Below are 18,598 nucleotides of genomic sequence, written 5' to 3' on the forward strand. Positions count from 1 at the left end.
ATACCCCTACCTTGTACTACAGTACTAGTACTATATAGTACCTAGTACTGTGGCTCAGTGAAAAGTCTTGATCTGACCAACTTTGGCCATACTTTTTCTCCTCAAAAGTGAAGAAAGGGGGATGGGGAAAAATGGAAGAGGAGACTTGAACTTGCTTTTTTTTTTAGGGATTAACATTTTCCAATCTTTTGTCCTTTTCTATAAACCAAGGGTCTTAATAGCTCAGGTCATAGAGTTTATAACCATATAACCATAAAGTGCCCATGCATATTAATTGGGAAAAAAGAGTGGAAAAAGCATATGACAGAGCTCATCTGGTGCTAGGATCCCAGTTCATCTCTTCCAGTGTCTAGAATCTTCCACTTGTAAATATCAAAGTTAATTGGAGAAATCCCCATCAAGACATTGGTTGCTTCCATTCTCCTGTGGGGGAAAAATGCCTACCTGTTTAGATTATCTTCTGTGTAGAAGGATGAGGTCTAAAAGATTCTCATCTTGTGGGCTGCATAATTCACATAACATTTAGGTGTTGCATTCCTCTTAAGCCATGTGCCTGCCCTTCTCTGTGAATTCGTTGTCTTGGAAATACCACTCTTCCCCCTCCATCTTTCTCTGGTTATTCCTTCCTCATCTTCATGTCTCGGCTCAATTGTAATTTCCTCATATGAGCCTTCCAAGACCTCCATGATAAGGTTGGAGTTCCCTGTTATATGTTCTCATAATAACAACTGCTCCACTTCTATGTCATGGTACTTACCACAGTTACAGTTCTGTATTGTTTGTCAGATTTTTTTGATGACAGTTTGTCTCTGCCAATTGGCCACAAGCTCCATCAGGGCAAGAACATACCTGATTTGCACTCACTGTTGGTCCTTGGTGCATAAAATAGAATCTAGCATGTAGTAGATACACAGAATATGAGTGTACTATTGTATGAGTTATCACAAACTTGCTCCAGTTGCTGTATATTCTTGTTAATACTTGGCATTGTTGGTCTTTTTGACTTTAGCCATTCTGGTGGATGTGTTGTTTCAATTTGCATTCCCTGGATTATTAACGATGTAGGCTCCTCTTCAGTTCATTTGTCATTTGGATATCCTCTTTTGTAAAAATGACAGTTCAAGTCTTTTACCCATTTTTCTATTATTTTCTGTTTTTCTTATTGATTTGTAAGAATACTTTTTTTAAAGATTTTATTTATTTTTGAGAGACAGCACGTGAGCACGAGTCGAGGGGAGAGGGGCAGAGGGACAAGCAGACTCTCCACTGAGCAGGGAGCCCGTCACAGGGCTTGATCCCAGGACCCTGGGATCATGATCTGAGCTGAAGGCAGATGCTTAACCGACTTAGCCACGCAGGTGCCCTCATTTGTAAGAATACTTTTTATATTTTCAAAACAAGCCCTTTCTTGATAGTGTGTGTTGCATATATCTTCTCCAACTGACATTTTCATTCTCTTAATAGTGTATTTAATAAATAAAAGTGTTTTTTTATGTTAAAGCCATTCGATTATAAAACTTCGTTATGGTTAGGGAATTTTAGGTCCTATTTAAGACATTCTGGTCTATCCTAAGGTCTAGAAGATATTTTGTTACATGTTATCTCCTAAAATCCTTACCATTTTAATTTTCACATTTAGATCTGAACATCCATTTGGAATGAGTTTTGCATATCATATCATATAGAGAGTCAAGTATCATCGTTTACTACATGAACATCCAACTGTCCAAGTAGCACTCACTGAAAAGACTGTGCTTTCCCCACTGCATTGCACAGTCACCTTTGTGATAAGTTGTATGCCCATGTATTTAGACAGTGGATCTATTTCAGAGTGCTGTCTCTGTTTCAATGGTTTACTGGTCTTCCTTAAAATCCAGTACCTCGCTGTCTTAATAACTGTGGATTTGTAATGAATCACATTCTCTGACAATAAGTTATATCAGTTTATCCTTTTTCTTTAAGATTTTCTTGGCTATTCTTGGCCCTCTGCATTTTCAAATAAATTTCAGTCTGTTTTTCAATTCCCATGCTATACAAAAATTTAACAAAGCTGCTGACATTTAGAGATTACATTAAATCTATAGATCAGTTGGGAAACATTGACATATTTTATGATATTAAGTGTTCCATTCATGAATATGGCATATACCTCATTTTATTCCTGCCAAGGTCTGTGTAGTATTCTTGTGTTATTTTTCATTAGATTTTTCCACTAGGTGATTAAAAACCATTTTTTTTGGTTAAGTAACATTTTTATTTTTTCAATGAGATAACATTTCATAATTTTCACCATTTATATATAAGCACAGGTTAATAAAACACATCACCAAACAATAAAATTTCATAGTTAATGTTTATAGTTGCATAGTTTCCCATGCTCACATGTTTTTAAGTATTGTATATATTAACAAATTTCACAACACATCATTATTCTTAGAGTCATTAAAAGACACCTAGAAATCTTCTAATGTATGATAGTAAATCACAACTTCCCAAGAACAGCAACAAAAAAATAGTGAAGATTTAGAAGTAAGTGGTAGTCACTTAGGTGTTTTAATTTAACATTTTAGATTTGAAGCCACAATAGCCACCCAGCACACTGTTCACTTCAGTGTGAGGGAAGAGCTGAAATGCTGAGTAGGCGCAGGTACAGATAACTTCAATCACTGCTGATGGAAGAGTTTAAAATACACTGAAAAGGTTGAGAAAATGTCATGACTGGGCATGTTGGAGCTGAGTACTTGTACAGGATGGAACATCTGTCAGTAGGTCTCAAGAAACTGGGAGCAAAAGTGTTTCTTGGGCTTCGGGTTCATAGTCTTGACACCCTTCCTCAGAAGGCATCTCATATGCTTCATTGTCCTGATGGTCATGCATATCTTCCAGAATTCCTTCCTGTGGGCCTCCTTCACTCAGGCTAATGTGAAGATGTCAGCAGGCAGGCATTTCTTCCTGGAGGTTCTTAGAGTAGAAAGTATTTCCTTGCTGCTCCAGCTTCCTGAGTCTCCCCACATTCTTTGGCAAATGCCCTTTGGGTTGTATGGATTTTCTTGGAAAGCCAACAATGACTGATCAAGTCTTTCTCAAGCAGCACCACACTAAAGCTCAATTAAGTAGCATTTTTAATTCATTTTTAAATTGTTTGTTCCTAGTATATAGGAATAAAATTGATTTTTGTATAACTGATTTTGTAGGCAGAGACCATGCTAAATTTGCATATTTATTCTAACGACTTTTAAATTCTTTTGGATTTTTTGCATGTACAATCACATTGTCTCAAATGACTCTTGTATTTCTTTCCAATCCTATGTTTTATTTCTTTTTCATGTTTTATTGTACTGTCAAAAATCTCCATTACAGTGTTGATTAAAAATGTTTATGATAAGCATCTTTATTTCAACGTAGGGGGAAGGTGTCAACATTTCTCAATTAAGTATGATGCTTGTTGTAAATTTTATGTATTTATTCTTTACCAAATTATGGATGTTCTGTTGAATTCCTAGTTTGATAAAGAGTATTTATCATGAATGAATGTTAAGTTTTACCAATTTTTTTCCCACATTTATTTTGTTAAGATGATCTTTTGATTTTTCTCTTCTATTCCGTTCATTTGATAAATTACAGTGTTTGATTTTTGAAAGGCAAACTAATTTTTCCTGCATGGAATAAACCCAAATTGGTCATGAAAGACATAATCTTTTTATATCTTGATGGATTCATTTGCTGATATTTTACTTAGAATTTTTGCATCTATGTTCATGTGTGAGATTGTCCTATAATTTTTCTTTCTTTTAATGTCCTTATTAGACTTTGGGTTCAAGATTATGCTGCCCTAATGGAATGAACTGAGAAGTAGTCATTCCTTTTATATTAAGTAAAAGGGTTTCTGTTAGCTTCGTGTCTGGGCCAATTTTCTATCTTGGATCATTTTTCTTCTACCTAAAGAATATTTTTTAATGTTTCCATTAGTGTAGAATTTCTGAGGGCAGATAACTCTCAGTTTTTGTTTGTTTGAAAATATCTGTATTTACTCTTGATTTTTGAAAGATATTTTTACTGCATACAGAAACCTGGGTTGGCAGTTATTTTGTATTGGCTCTTTAAAGATACCATTTTTAAAAATAAAATAAAAATAAAATTTGCATTTCTTTGAGAAAAGATACTATTTCATTGTTTTCTGGCTTTCATTGTCACTTTTGAAAATACAGCTGTTTATTGTTGCTCTTCTGAAGGTAATCTCTCATTTCTTCTGGCAGCTTTAAAGATTTTTTTGTTTTGTTTTGCTTTGTTTTTTTTGTCTGTCTAAACTTTTAGCAGTTTTGCTATGATATGCTTAGATCTGAGGTTTTCTGTTTATTCTTTTTGGCTTTAATATTGCTTTTTGAATCTGAGACTTGATATCATTTGTGAGTTTAGAAAATTCTTAGCTATTATATTGTCTAATACTCCTTCTTCATTTTTTCTCCTCTTCTAGAACTTTCTAACCATTCTCTCATTTGTCTTTTTTGCAGTTTTCTGTACTTTTCCTACCCCTGTCCCCCCCTGTTTCATTCTGGATATTTTATTCTGCTCTTTTAGTTCACTAGTTCTCTTTTCAGGTGTGCCTAATTGGCTGTTAAATACACTTAATCACCTAATATAATGGGAATTTGGGGTGATTCTAAAGGGATTTAGTCCTGTGAGTTGGTTCAAACATACCCTGACGGTGTAGCCCTGTGGAGTCCAACCAAAAGGGGGCAGCAGTAGTAGTTTCTAGAGCTCCTTCTCCTGGGTGGAACCCACATTCTAATTTTTGTCCCCCTGCCCCATAGTCTTTTTAAAATTCTGCCCAGAAATTATTTCCATGTTAAATGATAGTGAAGTCTAATTATCAATCCTTTTTTTCCTCTTATGATCTAATCTAGCTTCTGTGATAATGGTGTGTGTTCAGGAAATGTTTAATGGATGAAAGAAATAATTTATCCTACATTTTCACTGTGGGCAGAATAGGGAAGCAAATTTAAACCCAATATTAGAAAGAACTTCCCAGTTATTAGAGTCTTCCAATAACAAAAGGGGCTGCCTTGTAAGTAGTAGGTACCCATCCCAAGAAATACTCATAAGAACATTCAAGTTCAAATGTTCAACTTTAAAAATCACTTGTCAAGAGACTGTGGAGATAATTACAGGTTTGGCATTAATTTGGGTCAGATAACCTCTCAAGTTTTTTCCAGCCTTTAGTTTCTGTGATTTCAGTTTTTGTTCCAATTTTATCTTCTCTCTCTCTCTTTTTAGTACTTTGCTTCCTGGTTTCTGACAGTGTCTTCTGAATTATGGAGTGTAGGCCTTCTGACGCATCTTCATAAAGAATAGGCCAGTCAAAAGTACTGACAGTTGGGAACAGGAAGTATTAAAACAAGCTCACTTGGCAGTCTGACACGGTGAATATGTCTTTGCTTATCAAAGGCAGTCACAGGTTCATTTCAACAGAGTAATCATTCAGGGAAAGGACTTGAAGTCAATGGACAGAGGAGGATTGGCATGTCTATATAATGACAGAAAAAAATTGATTTAGTTGATTCATTAAGAGAAATAATATCAGCAATTGAAAAGCTTACTTCCTTGTAGACAAAAGTGGTATCTCAAATTTTGTTCTCATTTATGTATGTACTCATTCATTCATTGAATCAGCAAATATATTTCGAGAACCTAGGGTATGAAAAGGTGTGTCAGGGATCCATTTTGTTTGGTGATTCTTCTCAACATGTCACAAGTGAATTTTATGAAAAGTTTCTAGGGACTTCACATCTTTTGGAATGCAGTGGTATCTGCTTCTATTTTGGGGGAAAAAAACATAAACGGCTCAAATATTTTTCCCTTTAAAATGGAGTACTGTTGGAGAAGGTGAGGCGCTAATAACCGGGCATGTGTGGGGGTTACTAGGACTCAGATGAGCACACGAGTGGCTGTGGCCCTCTGCTGAGCAGTCAGCCTGTTATCCCCAGCTGCCACAGTCCTCACCGGTTCTACACCTTAATTGTTTTTTCTAATCCTAATTCTATCTTGTGTCATTTATACTAAAGAAAGATAGCGGGCGCCTGGGTGGCTCAGATGGTTAAGCATCTGCCTTCGGCTCAGGTCATGATCCCAGGGTCCTGGGATCGAGTCCTGCATCAGGCTCCCTGCTCCTTGGGAGCCTGCTTCTCCCTCTGCTTCTCTCTCTCTCTCTCTGTCTCCCTCTCTCTCTCTCCTCCTCTGTCTCTCATGAATAAATAAATAAAATCTTTAAAAAAAAAAAAGACAGATAGCAAGTTAATTACAATGATAAAATTAAATAACTTTCCAGATTCACTTCAAAGTCATCTTTCTCAAACTTGAAGTTGCATTTCATTGATCAAAACTCTTAGATATTCCACTTAAGTTTTCTGTAAACCTGAAACTGCTTTTTAAAAAGGGCTTTTAATTAAAAAAAAAGCAAAATGCAATTTTATTTGAAGTCTGAAAAAGTCTTATATAAATTTCTCTAATATTTCAAAAGCCAACAGTAAAAAACAAAATATAGTAGTGATTACATATATGTCTATCCATGGCTTCATTGTGTTATGTAGGGAGAAGCACTTACATTGTAGCCTGAAGCAAAACACAAAATGTATTAAAGTAAACCATTTCATTTGTTGCACAATGAAAGAATTTCAAAAGTCAAAAAGTTTTTACCTGTATTTAATACTAAGCTAGTAATTCGGGGTTTTTCCCCCATATTTTGATATACATTGTAACTAAACCAAGAGTAATATAACATTTTATTTGTCAGAAATTGTCTTCTTCCTAATATTTTCTATGTATTTATTAATTTTAGGGAGAGAGCAACGGGGGTCGGGACGGGAGTGGGAGGCGGGGTGGCCAGGGCGGGGCAGACAGAGAAAGAGAATCTCAAGCAGTGTCCACGCTTAGCATGGAGCCTGACGCAGGGCTCGATCTCACAACCCTGACGTCATGACCTGAGCTGAAATCAAGTCGGATACTTAAATGACTGAGCCACCCATGCACCCCCCAATATAATTTATTTAAAGCAAATTTTGAAGGATGTCATTTGTTATGGGTAAGGCTAAATATTACCAAGGATTTTATTAAACATAAATTTTACAATATAATATTTGATATAATAAAGGTTTTAACTTCAAATAATGTCTTATTATATATCATTATAAAGTGATTTTCTAAAGTATTAAGGCTTCTCAAAAACTATTTTAGAAGTGTTTTTTTTTTAATTAGCAAATACTAAACTACAGAGATGGGGAGCTTTTCCTCTTATTTTACAGTTGAGAAAACGGAGGCTCAAAAAAAATGAACTATTTGTTCAAAGGCCAAAAATTAATAGATGGCAGATTCTAGTTTTAAATTCAAGATGATCTGATTCTAAAATTCATGCTCTTAATCACAAATGCCAATGTGTGGCTTAGACAGTGGTAGGGGGACCGGGGGAGGGGGAGTCTGGGTGACATTTCAAAGACAAAATCCATAGGCAATGCTGATGGCTCAGAGAGATGAAAGTTTTGATGAGTAAGGGTTCTCTTCTAGCTGAGAAATTTAGGAAAATAGTGTTGCTACCGTAAAATACCATAACAGTAGAAAAATAAATAAATAAGCAAGATAGGAATTTCATTTAAGGAAAAAGGTGCTGAGATTGATTGTGGCCTTGCTAAGTCAAAAGTAGCATTAAGACTTATGGGTAGGGGCACCTGGGTGGCTCAGTCCATCAGCATCTGCCTTCGGCTCAGGTCATGATCCCAGGGTCCTGGGATCGAGCCCCGCATCGGGCTCCCTGCTCAGTGAGAAGCCTACTTCTCCCTCTTCCTCTGCCTGCTGCTTGTGTTCCATCTCCTATTGTCTCTGTCAAATAAATAAATACAATCTTTAAAAAAAAAAATAAAAGACTTACAGGTAGAGCTGTCCTATAAAGCATTTGAAAATACGGGACTTAGATTCTGTTGAAAGTCAGTGCTGAAAATGTAGATTCAAGATCCATCAACTAAGGGTAGTGGTTGAAGCCAGAACAGGTGAAAAAGAATAAGAATCTGGAGACATGACCTAAAAACAGTAACATGATCTAAGCCTCAAGGAAGGCCCCCACTTGTGGGCTTAAGGAAGGAAAAATGTGAGCCAAGAAAATGAAGAAATAAACAAATAAATAACAAAAAGTTAAAGGAGGACCAGGACAACCTAGAATCATGAAAGCCAAGAAATAATAAACATGGCTAAAATTTATTGAGCACTTACCGTGGATCAAATTTGTGTTGTGTATTTCACAGACATTATCTTATTTAATCTTTATAGTAACTCAAGGAGGTAGGTCTGTAGATCTTTATTGATAGATGAAGACACAGAGGCTTTGCAAAATTAAGCCAATATGCCTGTCACTCAGCTGGCAAGTCCTAGGGCAAAAACTGGAATGTGTGTTTCCAGCCTCCAGGGTCCATTTTCCAACCAGTGGTCTCTAGAGTGTACAAGGCAAACCACTGTGGTGTGGGAAGAAAATGTTAAATTGCAATTATTATATCTCTTCTTCTTTAAATTGCATTTTTGTGTATGTTTTACAAGCATCCTATATTAGTATGGTGAATGCGCATATTTTCTAAATTAATAAGTATATATTTATTGGGGCATATGCTCAGTTAATTTACTAATGTAAGGATGCAAAACATATTGGAATCATTTCTTTATTATTATTTTTTTTAATCACTTCTTTAAACTGCTATACAAAACTGCCTTTTTGTCTTGTCCCATCTTCAACAAGAAACTATGTTCACTTTAAAAGACAGCATGGCGCATGCTGTCTTTTAAATGCAATACTCGTTCTAATTGAGTTAAATAAGAACTGTTTATTTCATGGGTTCTTTTCAAGTTATTCCTTGGTATTTTCAGAAATTTGTGAAAGCTTTTGGGTTTAATTGGTTCTTTGTAATAGTAAAAGGAACACAGGCTTTAGACCAGACAGATACCAGCTTTGACCCTTCTGACCATATGACCTCAGACAAATACCTCATTTCTCAGAGCCAGGTTTGTTCATCTGTAAACTGAAGATAATATGTACCTGGCAGAGTACTGCAAAGTTTAGCAATATCATATGAAAATAACTTAGCACTGGGCCTGGCATACAGTGGATACTTTTAGATTTTATTTATTTGAGGTGGGGGCGCACACGTGGTGAGAGGGGGTGAGGAAGGGCAGAGGGAGAGGGAGAAAGAGAATCCAGAGCAGACTCTACGCTGAGCCCAGAGCCCCATGCAGGGCTCAGTCTCATGACCCTCAGATCATGACCTGAGCCAAAATCAAGAGTCAGTTGCTTAACCAGCTGAGCCACCCAGGGGCCCCTACAAGTGATACTTTAAAAGAACAGCAAAAAGTAATAATAGGAGCAGTACTTCTTTACTGTAAAGAATATCTATAGTTCAATCATCATGTCCCCTCTAAAATCCAGACACATATACCTTTGGCAAAGTTTTGCCTATACTGTCCTTGATTTAACCTGGGTACTTGTTTGAACATAGACAAAAAGGATTTTCCAGAAATATGGAGGCCACTGCATACAGCTGTGCAGGTTGAGGAATGCCATTTACATGAGCTACAGGCATACCTTGGATATATTGTGGGTTCAGGTCCAGACCACTGCAATAAAGCAAATATCACAATAAAGCAAGTCAGGTGAGAATTTTGGTTTCCCAGTGTAAATAAAAGTTAATGTTTACACTATACTGTAGTCTATTAAGTGTGCAATGGCATTATGCCTTAAAAAAAATACCTTAATTTAAAGATATTTTATTGCGGGCTGCCTGGGTGGCTCAGTCGGTTAGGCAGCTGCCTTTGGCTCAAGTCATGACCCAGGGTCCTGGGATCAAGCCTCGCATCGTGATCCTGGGGTCCTGGGATCAAGCCCCACATCAGGTTCCTCTGATGGATCTGGGCAAAATCAACTGAAAACCTTTTGGAAAGGATTCACCATCCTAGATGCTATTAAGAAACAAATAATACATTATATGTTAAAAAAAAAGATAACAGGAAGGGAAAAACAAAAGGGGGGAAATGGGAGGGGGAGACAAACCATGAGAGAACTATGGACTCTGAGAAACAAACTGAGGGTTCTAGAGGGGAGAGGGGTGGGGGGATGGGTTAACCTGGTGATGGGTATTAAAGAGGGCACGTTCTGCGTGGAGCACTGGGTGTTATGCACAAACAGTGAATCGTGGAACACTACATCAAAAACTAATGATGTAATGTATGGTGATTAACATAGCATAATAAAATAAAATTAAAAAAAAAAGTCACCACCTAATCTTTCTCCTTCCCAGCTTTTTGAATTATTTTCATAGTGGGCTGATTCTAACACTAATCTTATATACATACTTTAGTAAAAATGTTAATCTTTAAAAAAAAAAGAACATTTGTGATTCGTGGAAAGAGGTCAAGATATCAACATTAACAGGAGTTTGGAAGTTGATTGTATCCCTCATGGATGACCTTGAGGAGTTCAAGACTTCAGTGGAGGAAGTAGCTGCAGATGTGGTGGAAATAGCAAGAGAACTAGAATTAAAGTGGGCCCTAAATATATGACTGTATCTCATGATAAAACTTTAAGGAGCTGATTCCTATGGATGAGCAAAGCAGGTGGTTTCTTGAGATGGAATCTACTCCTGGTGAAGATAGCACTTGCTTGATAGCACTTTACCTACAGTAGAACTTCTTTCAGAATTGGAGTCATTCCTCTGAAACCATTCTGCTGCTTTACCAACTACGTTTATGTAACATTTAAGTCCTCTGTTGTCATTTCAACAGCCTTCACAGCATCAGTTGACTTTGCCCAGATCCATGAGAGGAATCACTACCTGTGGCAGCTATCGCCTTACAAAATGTATTTCTTAACTAGTAAGACTTGAAAGTTGAAATTACTATGTGGTGCATGGGCTGCAGAATCAATGTTGTGTTAGCAGGCCATGAAAGCAATGTTAATGTCACTATCCATTTCCATCAGAGCTCATGGGTAATCGGGTGCATTGTTAATGAGTGATAATATTTTGAAAGGCATCTTTTTTCTGAGCAATAGGTCTCAACAGTAGGCTTAAAATACTCAGTAAACCATGTTTTAAACAGATGTGCCATCATCCAGGCTTTGTTGTTCCATTTTTAGAGCATAGGCAGAGTAGATTTAGCATAGTTCTTAAGGGCCCTAGAATTTTCAGGATGGTAAATGAACATTGGCTTCAACTTAAAGTCACCAGGTGCATTAGCTCCTAAAAAGAGAGTCAGCCTGTCTTTGAGGCTTTGAAGCCACGTACTGACTTCTCTGTATCTGAGAAAGACCTAGATGGCATCTCCTTCCAGGACAAGACAGTTTCATCTGTAGTGAAAATCTGTTGTTTTGTGTAAGCTACAGCATTAATTATCTTAGCTAAATAACTTGCTAGATAACTTGCTGCAGCTTCTCCCTCAGCACTTGCTGCTTCACCTTTGCACTTCTATGTTACAAGAAGGCTTCTTTCCTTAAACCCCATGAACCCACCTCTGCTAGCTTCAGACTTTCCTTCTGCAGCTTCCTCACCTCTCTCAGCCTTCATAGACTTGAAGAGAGTTAGGGCCTTGCTCTGGTTTAGGCTTTGGTTTTGGCTTAAGGGAGTGTTGTTGCTGGTTTGATCTTCTATCCATAATTTTCTCCGTATCAGCAATTAGCCCGTTTAACTTTCACTTTCTTATCATTTACGTGTTCACTGGAGTAGCACTTTTAGTTTCCTTCAAGAACTTCAAGTTATGCCTTGATAAGAGTCATGGCTCCTCCTATTCTTGTACAGAGCAGTATCCCTAGAAATATCCTGGCAAAGACATAGAGGGCCAAAGATATGGCATCCTCAACAGAATTAAGAGACGAATGCCACTGCCCACACTTGCATTGGTTGGTGTGTTAAATGCTTGTCTGCTTGTTTGATGTTCTTCGCAGATCTGTACTCCCGACTTGGTGGTATTCTTGGCTTGTGCCAATCAGCGGCTCAAAGAAAGATTACTGAAGCGTGCAGAGCAACAGGGACGGCCTGATGACAATCTGAAAGCCACCCAAAGGAGACTAATGAACTTCAAGCAGAACGCTGCTCCATTGGTCAAATACTTCCAGGAAAAGGGGCTCATCATGACAGTAAGTTAGCTATACTTTTACATGTCCAGTATAAGAACAATCTTTCAGATTTCTAATTCACCTGTTCTCATTTAGAAACCCTCTTTACTTTTAAAAAAAAAAAAAGTGGCTTTTCCAGGGTTTTAGATCCAATGGGAAAAAAACCGATAATTTTTACCTGCTTTGCCTTGATTAATTCATTATGATAAAAATACTTTCAGTTTAGTTTAATTTTATAAAAAATGATAAATTTTAACCTTGGCTAGAATTCTACAGTCCCCCCCCCAAAAAAAAGTATTTTTAAATAATTAGTTGGATAATTTTAAGTAGTACTTGCCCGGTTTCTCAACTCTTCTGTCTTTGGAAACCTAATAAAATTGATAGGCTTAAAAACACATAGTTGATAGAGTGTTCTATTAGACTTACATTGTAAGTCTGGTTTTATCACAAAGTACCACGTAAAGAAATGAGATCCTGATGGCACAAAAAAGTTTCCTAAGGGTTTGACTTGCTTAAAGAAGTAATAGTGTCCGAAAATGGAAGGCATTGATCTTTCTGCTCCATTAACACAATGCTAATATTGTTTTCAATTTTTGTTTTATGGTTAATGATACTCAATGTACCAATGAAGATGAGACTGAATCATTATTTAAGTTATTAGAATACAGGAAGTTAATGGTGAAGATTCAGCTAAATTATGATCCCATAACATCAAAAATTCTGGTATTAGAGGAGACAAAAGAATCACTGACCATCTGATGAAAATATTTTATGGAAGAAGACACCAACATCAGAGCAACTCCATGATAGCTGGATGGTGGCAGAGCTCAGCAGAACCTTCCCCCCAGCCCTTGGGTTTTTCTCACCAGACCAGAGATTCTTATCTAGTGAGGTTACAATGCCTGGTGGACAATCTGATGAAAATAATTCATGCCCTTCTGAATAAAATGCACATAAGATTTTTTTTTTTTTTTTTACAAATTTTAGGTAAATCTACCGAAGCTCATCCACAGAGCCCCTATGACCTAGCAATTACTGGGTAAAAAAATCTCTTCATTGGACCAAGATGCCCTTAAATCTGAGACAGTCAAAACACTTGAATAATAATCTCTCTGCAGTCTTTTTAGCACTCTAAAGAAATATTTATTCGAATTTGCTCTTTGAGTCAAAGTTGTCATGTCAGAGAACTGTAAATCTGATCTGAAAATTGTTCACAGTGCCACAGTTCATTTTATGGTCTAAAAGAGACATTGAAAATAGGAAAGATTCAAGAAAGTCAGGGTGGATGTTTCTCTGGCTAATTTTGTTGGGATTGTTCCCTGTTTCTCTTGCAAATTACCAATGCTTCTGCATTGTGTCATGAAAAAAGAAATTTACCCTACAGACCAAACCCCCAACTGCAAAGTGCAGAGCCAGAGTTTTAATTGATGTTTGCAAGGCTTAAAGGTATTGCCAAAGTGTCTCTGATTACTCCCTGCCTGTCACGTTTGTCATCACAAGCAGAGCAGATTTCCCAAATGAATGCAGAGTGGGGATTGTTAATTTACTAATATTTTGCATGGAGGTGAAATGCCATTGCCTGTAATTGAGGGAGTCAATAACAATGTGGATGACAGCCTGTAACCTCAATGCTAAAACCAAATAAGCTTTAGGATGAACGCCTCTAATTACTGGGAGACTTGCCTTGGAAAGTCACCTTTTGAAAAGTGGTGAACACAAACACAGGCTAGGCTCTGGGGAATAGAATTAGAAAATTTCGTCTGTCAAAGGAGCAAGTACTGCATCCTGAATCACATGTACTCCTTCAGAACGTGGATCATAGTTCGGTTTTGGAATTAAAATATATTGGATAGCATTTCTGCTTTTAAAGATGAGTTAAATAATAAAACGATCATTCTTATTAATCACAAAACATATTAAGATTTTACTTTAAGAACTGGGAGTTAACAGATCAAACCCCTCTGTAGTTTTTTTCTGTTGCTTCTACTTGCCCCTTTTAATTGATTCATTTATTCATTTAGTAAATATTTATTGAGAATCACTGGGTGCCAGACATTCTGCTAGGTGCTAGGGATGCAAATCTAAATAAGCAAAAGGTAAGGATCTTTATTTTATTCCCTTACATATTACAAATTCCTAGAACAGTACCTGCCTGGTACATAGTGTACTCCCAGTAAATGAATAAAGCTTACAGTCTATGGGGAAAGAGATACTAAACAATGAGTTTATTAAATGTGATAACTGTCGCAAAGGAGAATGTACAAGGCATCCTCACATATGTCATGCACTGTGTTAGGAATTGAGTAGAACAGACTCTTCTCACCCACAAGTAAGGTTAATCATTTGTCTTGGTGTGAGGTTCTTAAAGACCACGGAGACCACATCCCTCTTCAGTCCAGTTGAGAAACTTCATCTTAGTGCTTCTCTTCCCTAGGGCTTTGGAATCTGAAACTCTCACTTGAAATCTTATGTTCCAATGCCATTTAATAAATTCATGATGCTCTGGGACTTGGTCTCCATCTATAAATTGGAGATGATGTTACCTACCACATAATGTTGTTGTATGGGTGAAATGAGAGAATGTGTGTTGCACGGCAGACAGTAGCAATCCAGAGGCCATGTTTAGGGTGCACCGTGCACCCCACTGCCTGGCTCAGATTCCAGCTGTGCCACCTACCACCTGCATCACCCCCTGCAGGCTACTCATCTTCTCTGTGACTCAGCTGCCTGACCTGTGAAATGGGTATAATCATCCATCCTACCTCAGTGTAATTATAAGGAGTAAATGGATACCAGAACAGTGCCTGGAACGTTGTAAGGCCAATTTAAGTGATTGATATTGTTTTATAATTCTTGTGTTTCTTCCTCTCTCTTCCCTTCCCCTCCCATCCCATCTTTTGGAACCTACAATTACCACTAACAATTCTGTGCTCTCTGAGGGCTCACTGTTGCCTTTTCTCCCATAGACAGATTATTGAGGAAATCCAAAATGAAGAATCTAGGTGCCAAATTCATTTTTTCTTTAAAAATGTGTTATCAATTTTTAAATTGTCCCAGTGTTTTTTCTTAACTTCTCTATTGGTTATCTAATCAAGCCATAAAATGGCTGCATCTGAATACTGTGATTGGATTGTAGCAAACATCAACTCATTTTTTTTTTCTTTTTTACTTCCATCATTCACTCTACCTATTGGCAGATTTGACTTAAGAATGAACCCAGTGTGACTGAAGAGAAAACCTAATCAAAATAGCCAGGAAAATATGCTGTTACCTGAATACTGTATCTTATTGACATGGTTCCCATGACATGGACCTTTTCATTTTTATTCTTTTATTATACTTATCCATATCCAGCCATCTGTGCATGAATTAAATGCTATGAAATCACAAGGCTAGGATATTAGGGACGTCATAGAATCTTCTCAGACAAGTTTATATGTTGTTTTTTAACTTACAATAGGGTAGGATGTAATTGCTCATCATATCTTTTACAGTTTTGTGCTCCTAGTTAACTTAGGTGCTATGAGTTCCCCAAGTTTGTCAAGAGTTTTGTTTTGAAGTTTGTTTGAGTATTACCGGGACCAAGAAAGCTGCTTGTCTTAAAGTCTTACAGAGTAAACTCTGTTTCATGACATTTTGAAGCACTGGGACTTGATGAAACTATAGAATTCTTGAAGTATAATTTCCCTTCTATAGGATCTTCAAAAGTCTCAGTAATATATGTGTGTGTGTGTGTGTGTGTGTGTGTGTTTGTAATGATAATTTTTTATCTTTATTTTTGAAGCTTAAAGAAACCCCTAGTCTGTTTTAATCATCCTCCCTAAGTTGGATGAAACTTATTGGAGAAATAGTATTAGTTAAGACAGGTCAAGCTTAAGTAAGTTTGAGGAACTATTTAAAAAATACACACAGTTTTGTTTGTTGTTTTAAGAAAAAGGTCTTCTAAAATGATTGAAAAATAATAGGGTAAGATGTAATGTTTATATTATTATTTTCCAAAATGCACTGTGCTGTTGATCCAGCCAGGAAAACATGCCACTCACCAGGGAAAGGGTTACACACTTGTGTGCATTGAATAAATGCTACTCAATATAGATAATAATCATTACCACTGTTTGAAAGCCATGTTTTTAACACACACACAAAATATTAGGAATGACATGGTTACAAATAACGTCTCTAAATAAATCTATTTGGCTTTAAGGAAAGCTCCCAATATTTGCCTTGTTTTTCTGATTTTGCAGTGGAGTAGGGAATACTTCATCACAGACTGGCTTCAGTGCTGGGGAACTGGCAGAGAGAACACATCCTTTTCAAAACCACAGTATTGTTAATTCACCAGATACTATCCCTGAGCCCCCAAGGTAACCCCTTATGCTCTTATATCACTTCCTTCAAATTTGAGAAGACCCATATTATATATTTCAAATTCACCACTGAAACTATGTAGTTCCTATCCCACCAGACACTCATAGCCAAAGGGAAAATAAACAGGAATAGTAAAAGTTAATTTAGACAGAACTGAATAATTATTTGTCAATTAACTTAGTTTCATAGGAATCAACACTAACATTTAAACACAAGTACACTTATCTCTAAACTGCCAGTGCATAGCCATTTGTTAATTATCACAGTTTCCACTAACATCGCCGCATGGAGTGGGTGGAAAAGAAATCTAAACAGCACAAACCCTCAGCAGGTTTAGCAACTCACCTAAACATAAGAAAGACAATGAAGATACTTCATAACAGTTTACCCAAACAAATCCATTCTCCTAAAATTGTAATCAGAGGAAAATTGTCATTGCTTCTCAATACTTGAGATTGATGAATTTGTAAATAGGTAACATAATGAAACTGTATTTCCTTTAAATAGCATCACTTATTCTATCCTGTTTAAATATTCATTGTCATGTAACGAAAAGGCCCGTTAATTCCTTTTGGGTGGCTTTGGTAAGACAGAATATAGTCAAGGAGTAGTGTTCAAAGGTTAATAAGAAAGGCTATAGTTGTATTCTGGCACATAATTACTTGGGTGAAGATGGTGTATATATGTGCTGGATATATGGCCCTCTGAATTGTTTTAAATTCAATTTAAAAAAAACTATGTAGACAGTGCCTTCTGGCATGAAACCTGATACTGTTAGAACTTCAATGTGAAGAGCCCAGAGGAAACATGAGAAATACCCATTTGACTTGAATACAGGGCAGCTTATAAGGAGTCACACTGTGTGAGCAACCAGCATTTATAGACTCCTACTGTGTGCAGAGGCGGCAAGATAGAACTGCCCTAGAAAAACTACTGTTGCAGTAACATCTCTGTGGATTTTTTTGAATGGGTATTTGGATTTTTTTTAAATTAACATATAATGTATTATTGGTTTCAGAGGTACAGGTCTGTGATTCATCAGTCTTATATAATACTCAGTGCTCATTACATCACATGCCCTCCTTAATGCCCATCACCCAGTTACTTCATCCCTCCACCCCCATCCCCTCCAGCAACCCTAAGTTTGTTTCTTATGATTAAGAGCCTCTTATGGTCTGTCTCCCTCTCTGATTTCATCTTCTTTTATTTTTTCCTCTCTTCCCCTATGATCTTCTGTTTTGTTTCTTAAATTCCACATATGAGTGAGATCATATGATAATTGTCTTTCTCTGATTGACTTATTTCGCTTAGCATAATACCTCTAGTTCCATCCACATCGTTGCAAATGGCATGATTTCATTTTTTTTATTGACACATAATGTATTATTTGTTTCAGGGGTACAGGTCTGTGGTTCATCAGTCTTCACAATTCACAGTGCTCACCATAACACATGCCCTCCCCAATGTCCATCACCCAACCACCCCATCCCTCCCACCCCCCTCCACTCCAGCAACCCTCAGTTTGTTTCCTGAGATTAAGAGTCTCTTACGGTTTGTCTCTCTCTCTGGTTCCGTCTTGTTTCATTTTTCCCTCCCTTCCCCTATGATCCCCTGTCTTGTTTCTCAAATTCCTCATATCAGTGAGATCATATGATAATTGTCTTTCTCTGATTAACTTATTTTGCTTAGCATAGTATCTTCTAGTTCCATCCACGTCATTGCAAATGGCAAGATTTCATTTTTTAATGGCTGAGTAGTATTCCATTGTGTGTGTGTATATATATATATATATATATATATATATGTATATATATATATACACCACATCTTCTTTATACTTTCATCTGTCAATGGACATCTGGGCTCTTCCCATAGTTTGGCTATTGTGGACATTGCTGCTATAAATACTGGGGTGCAGGGGCCCTTCGTATCACTGCATTTGTATCTTTGGGGTAAATACCCAGTAGTGCAATTGCTGGGTCATAAGGTAGCTCTATTTTCAACTTTTTGAGGAACTTCCACACTGTTTTCCAGAGTGGCTGCACCAGCTTGCATTCCCACCAACAGTGTAGGAGGATTCCCCTTTCTCCACAT

The 18,598-nt window shown here is 37.0% G+C and overlaps 1 protein-coding gene across 3 annotated transcripts in view; it reads left to right on the forward strand.

The window, feature by feature from the left end:
• AK5 (adenylate kinase 5) overlaps positions 1–18,598 on the forward strand; it is a 233,166-nt gene that overhangs the window by 39,068 nt on the left and 175,500 nt on the right. For all 3 annotated transcript variants that reach the window (XM_027584212.2, XM_027584202.2, XM_027584192.2), the window contains exon 6: positions 11,966–12,157. In XM_027584212.2, the coding sequence (XP_027440013.1) occupies positions 11,966–12,157 (192 nt within the window). The remainder of the gene's footprint in view (positions 1–11,965; positions 12,158–18,598) is intronic.

Source organism: Zalophus californianus, chromosome 4 (genome assembly GCF_009762305.2).
Source record: "Zalophus californianus isolate mZalCal1 chromosome 4, mZalCal1.pri.v2, whole genome shotgun sequence".
Lineage (NCBI taxonomy): Eukaryota > Metazoa > Chordata > Mammalia > Carnivora > Otariidae > Zalophus > Zalophus californianus.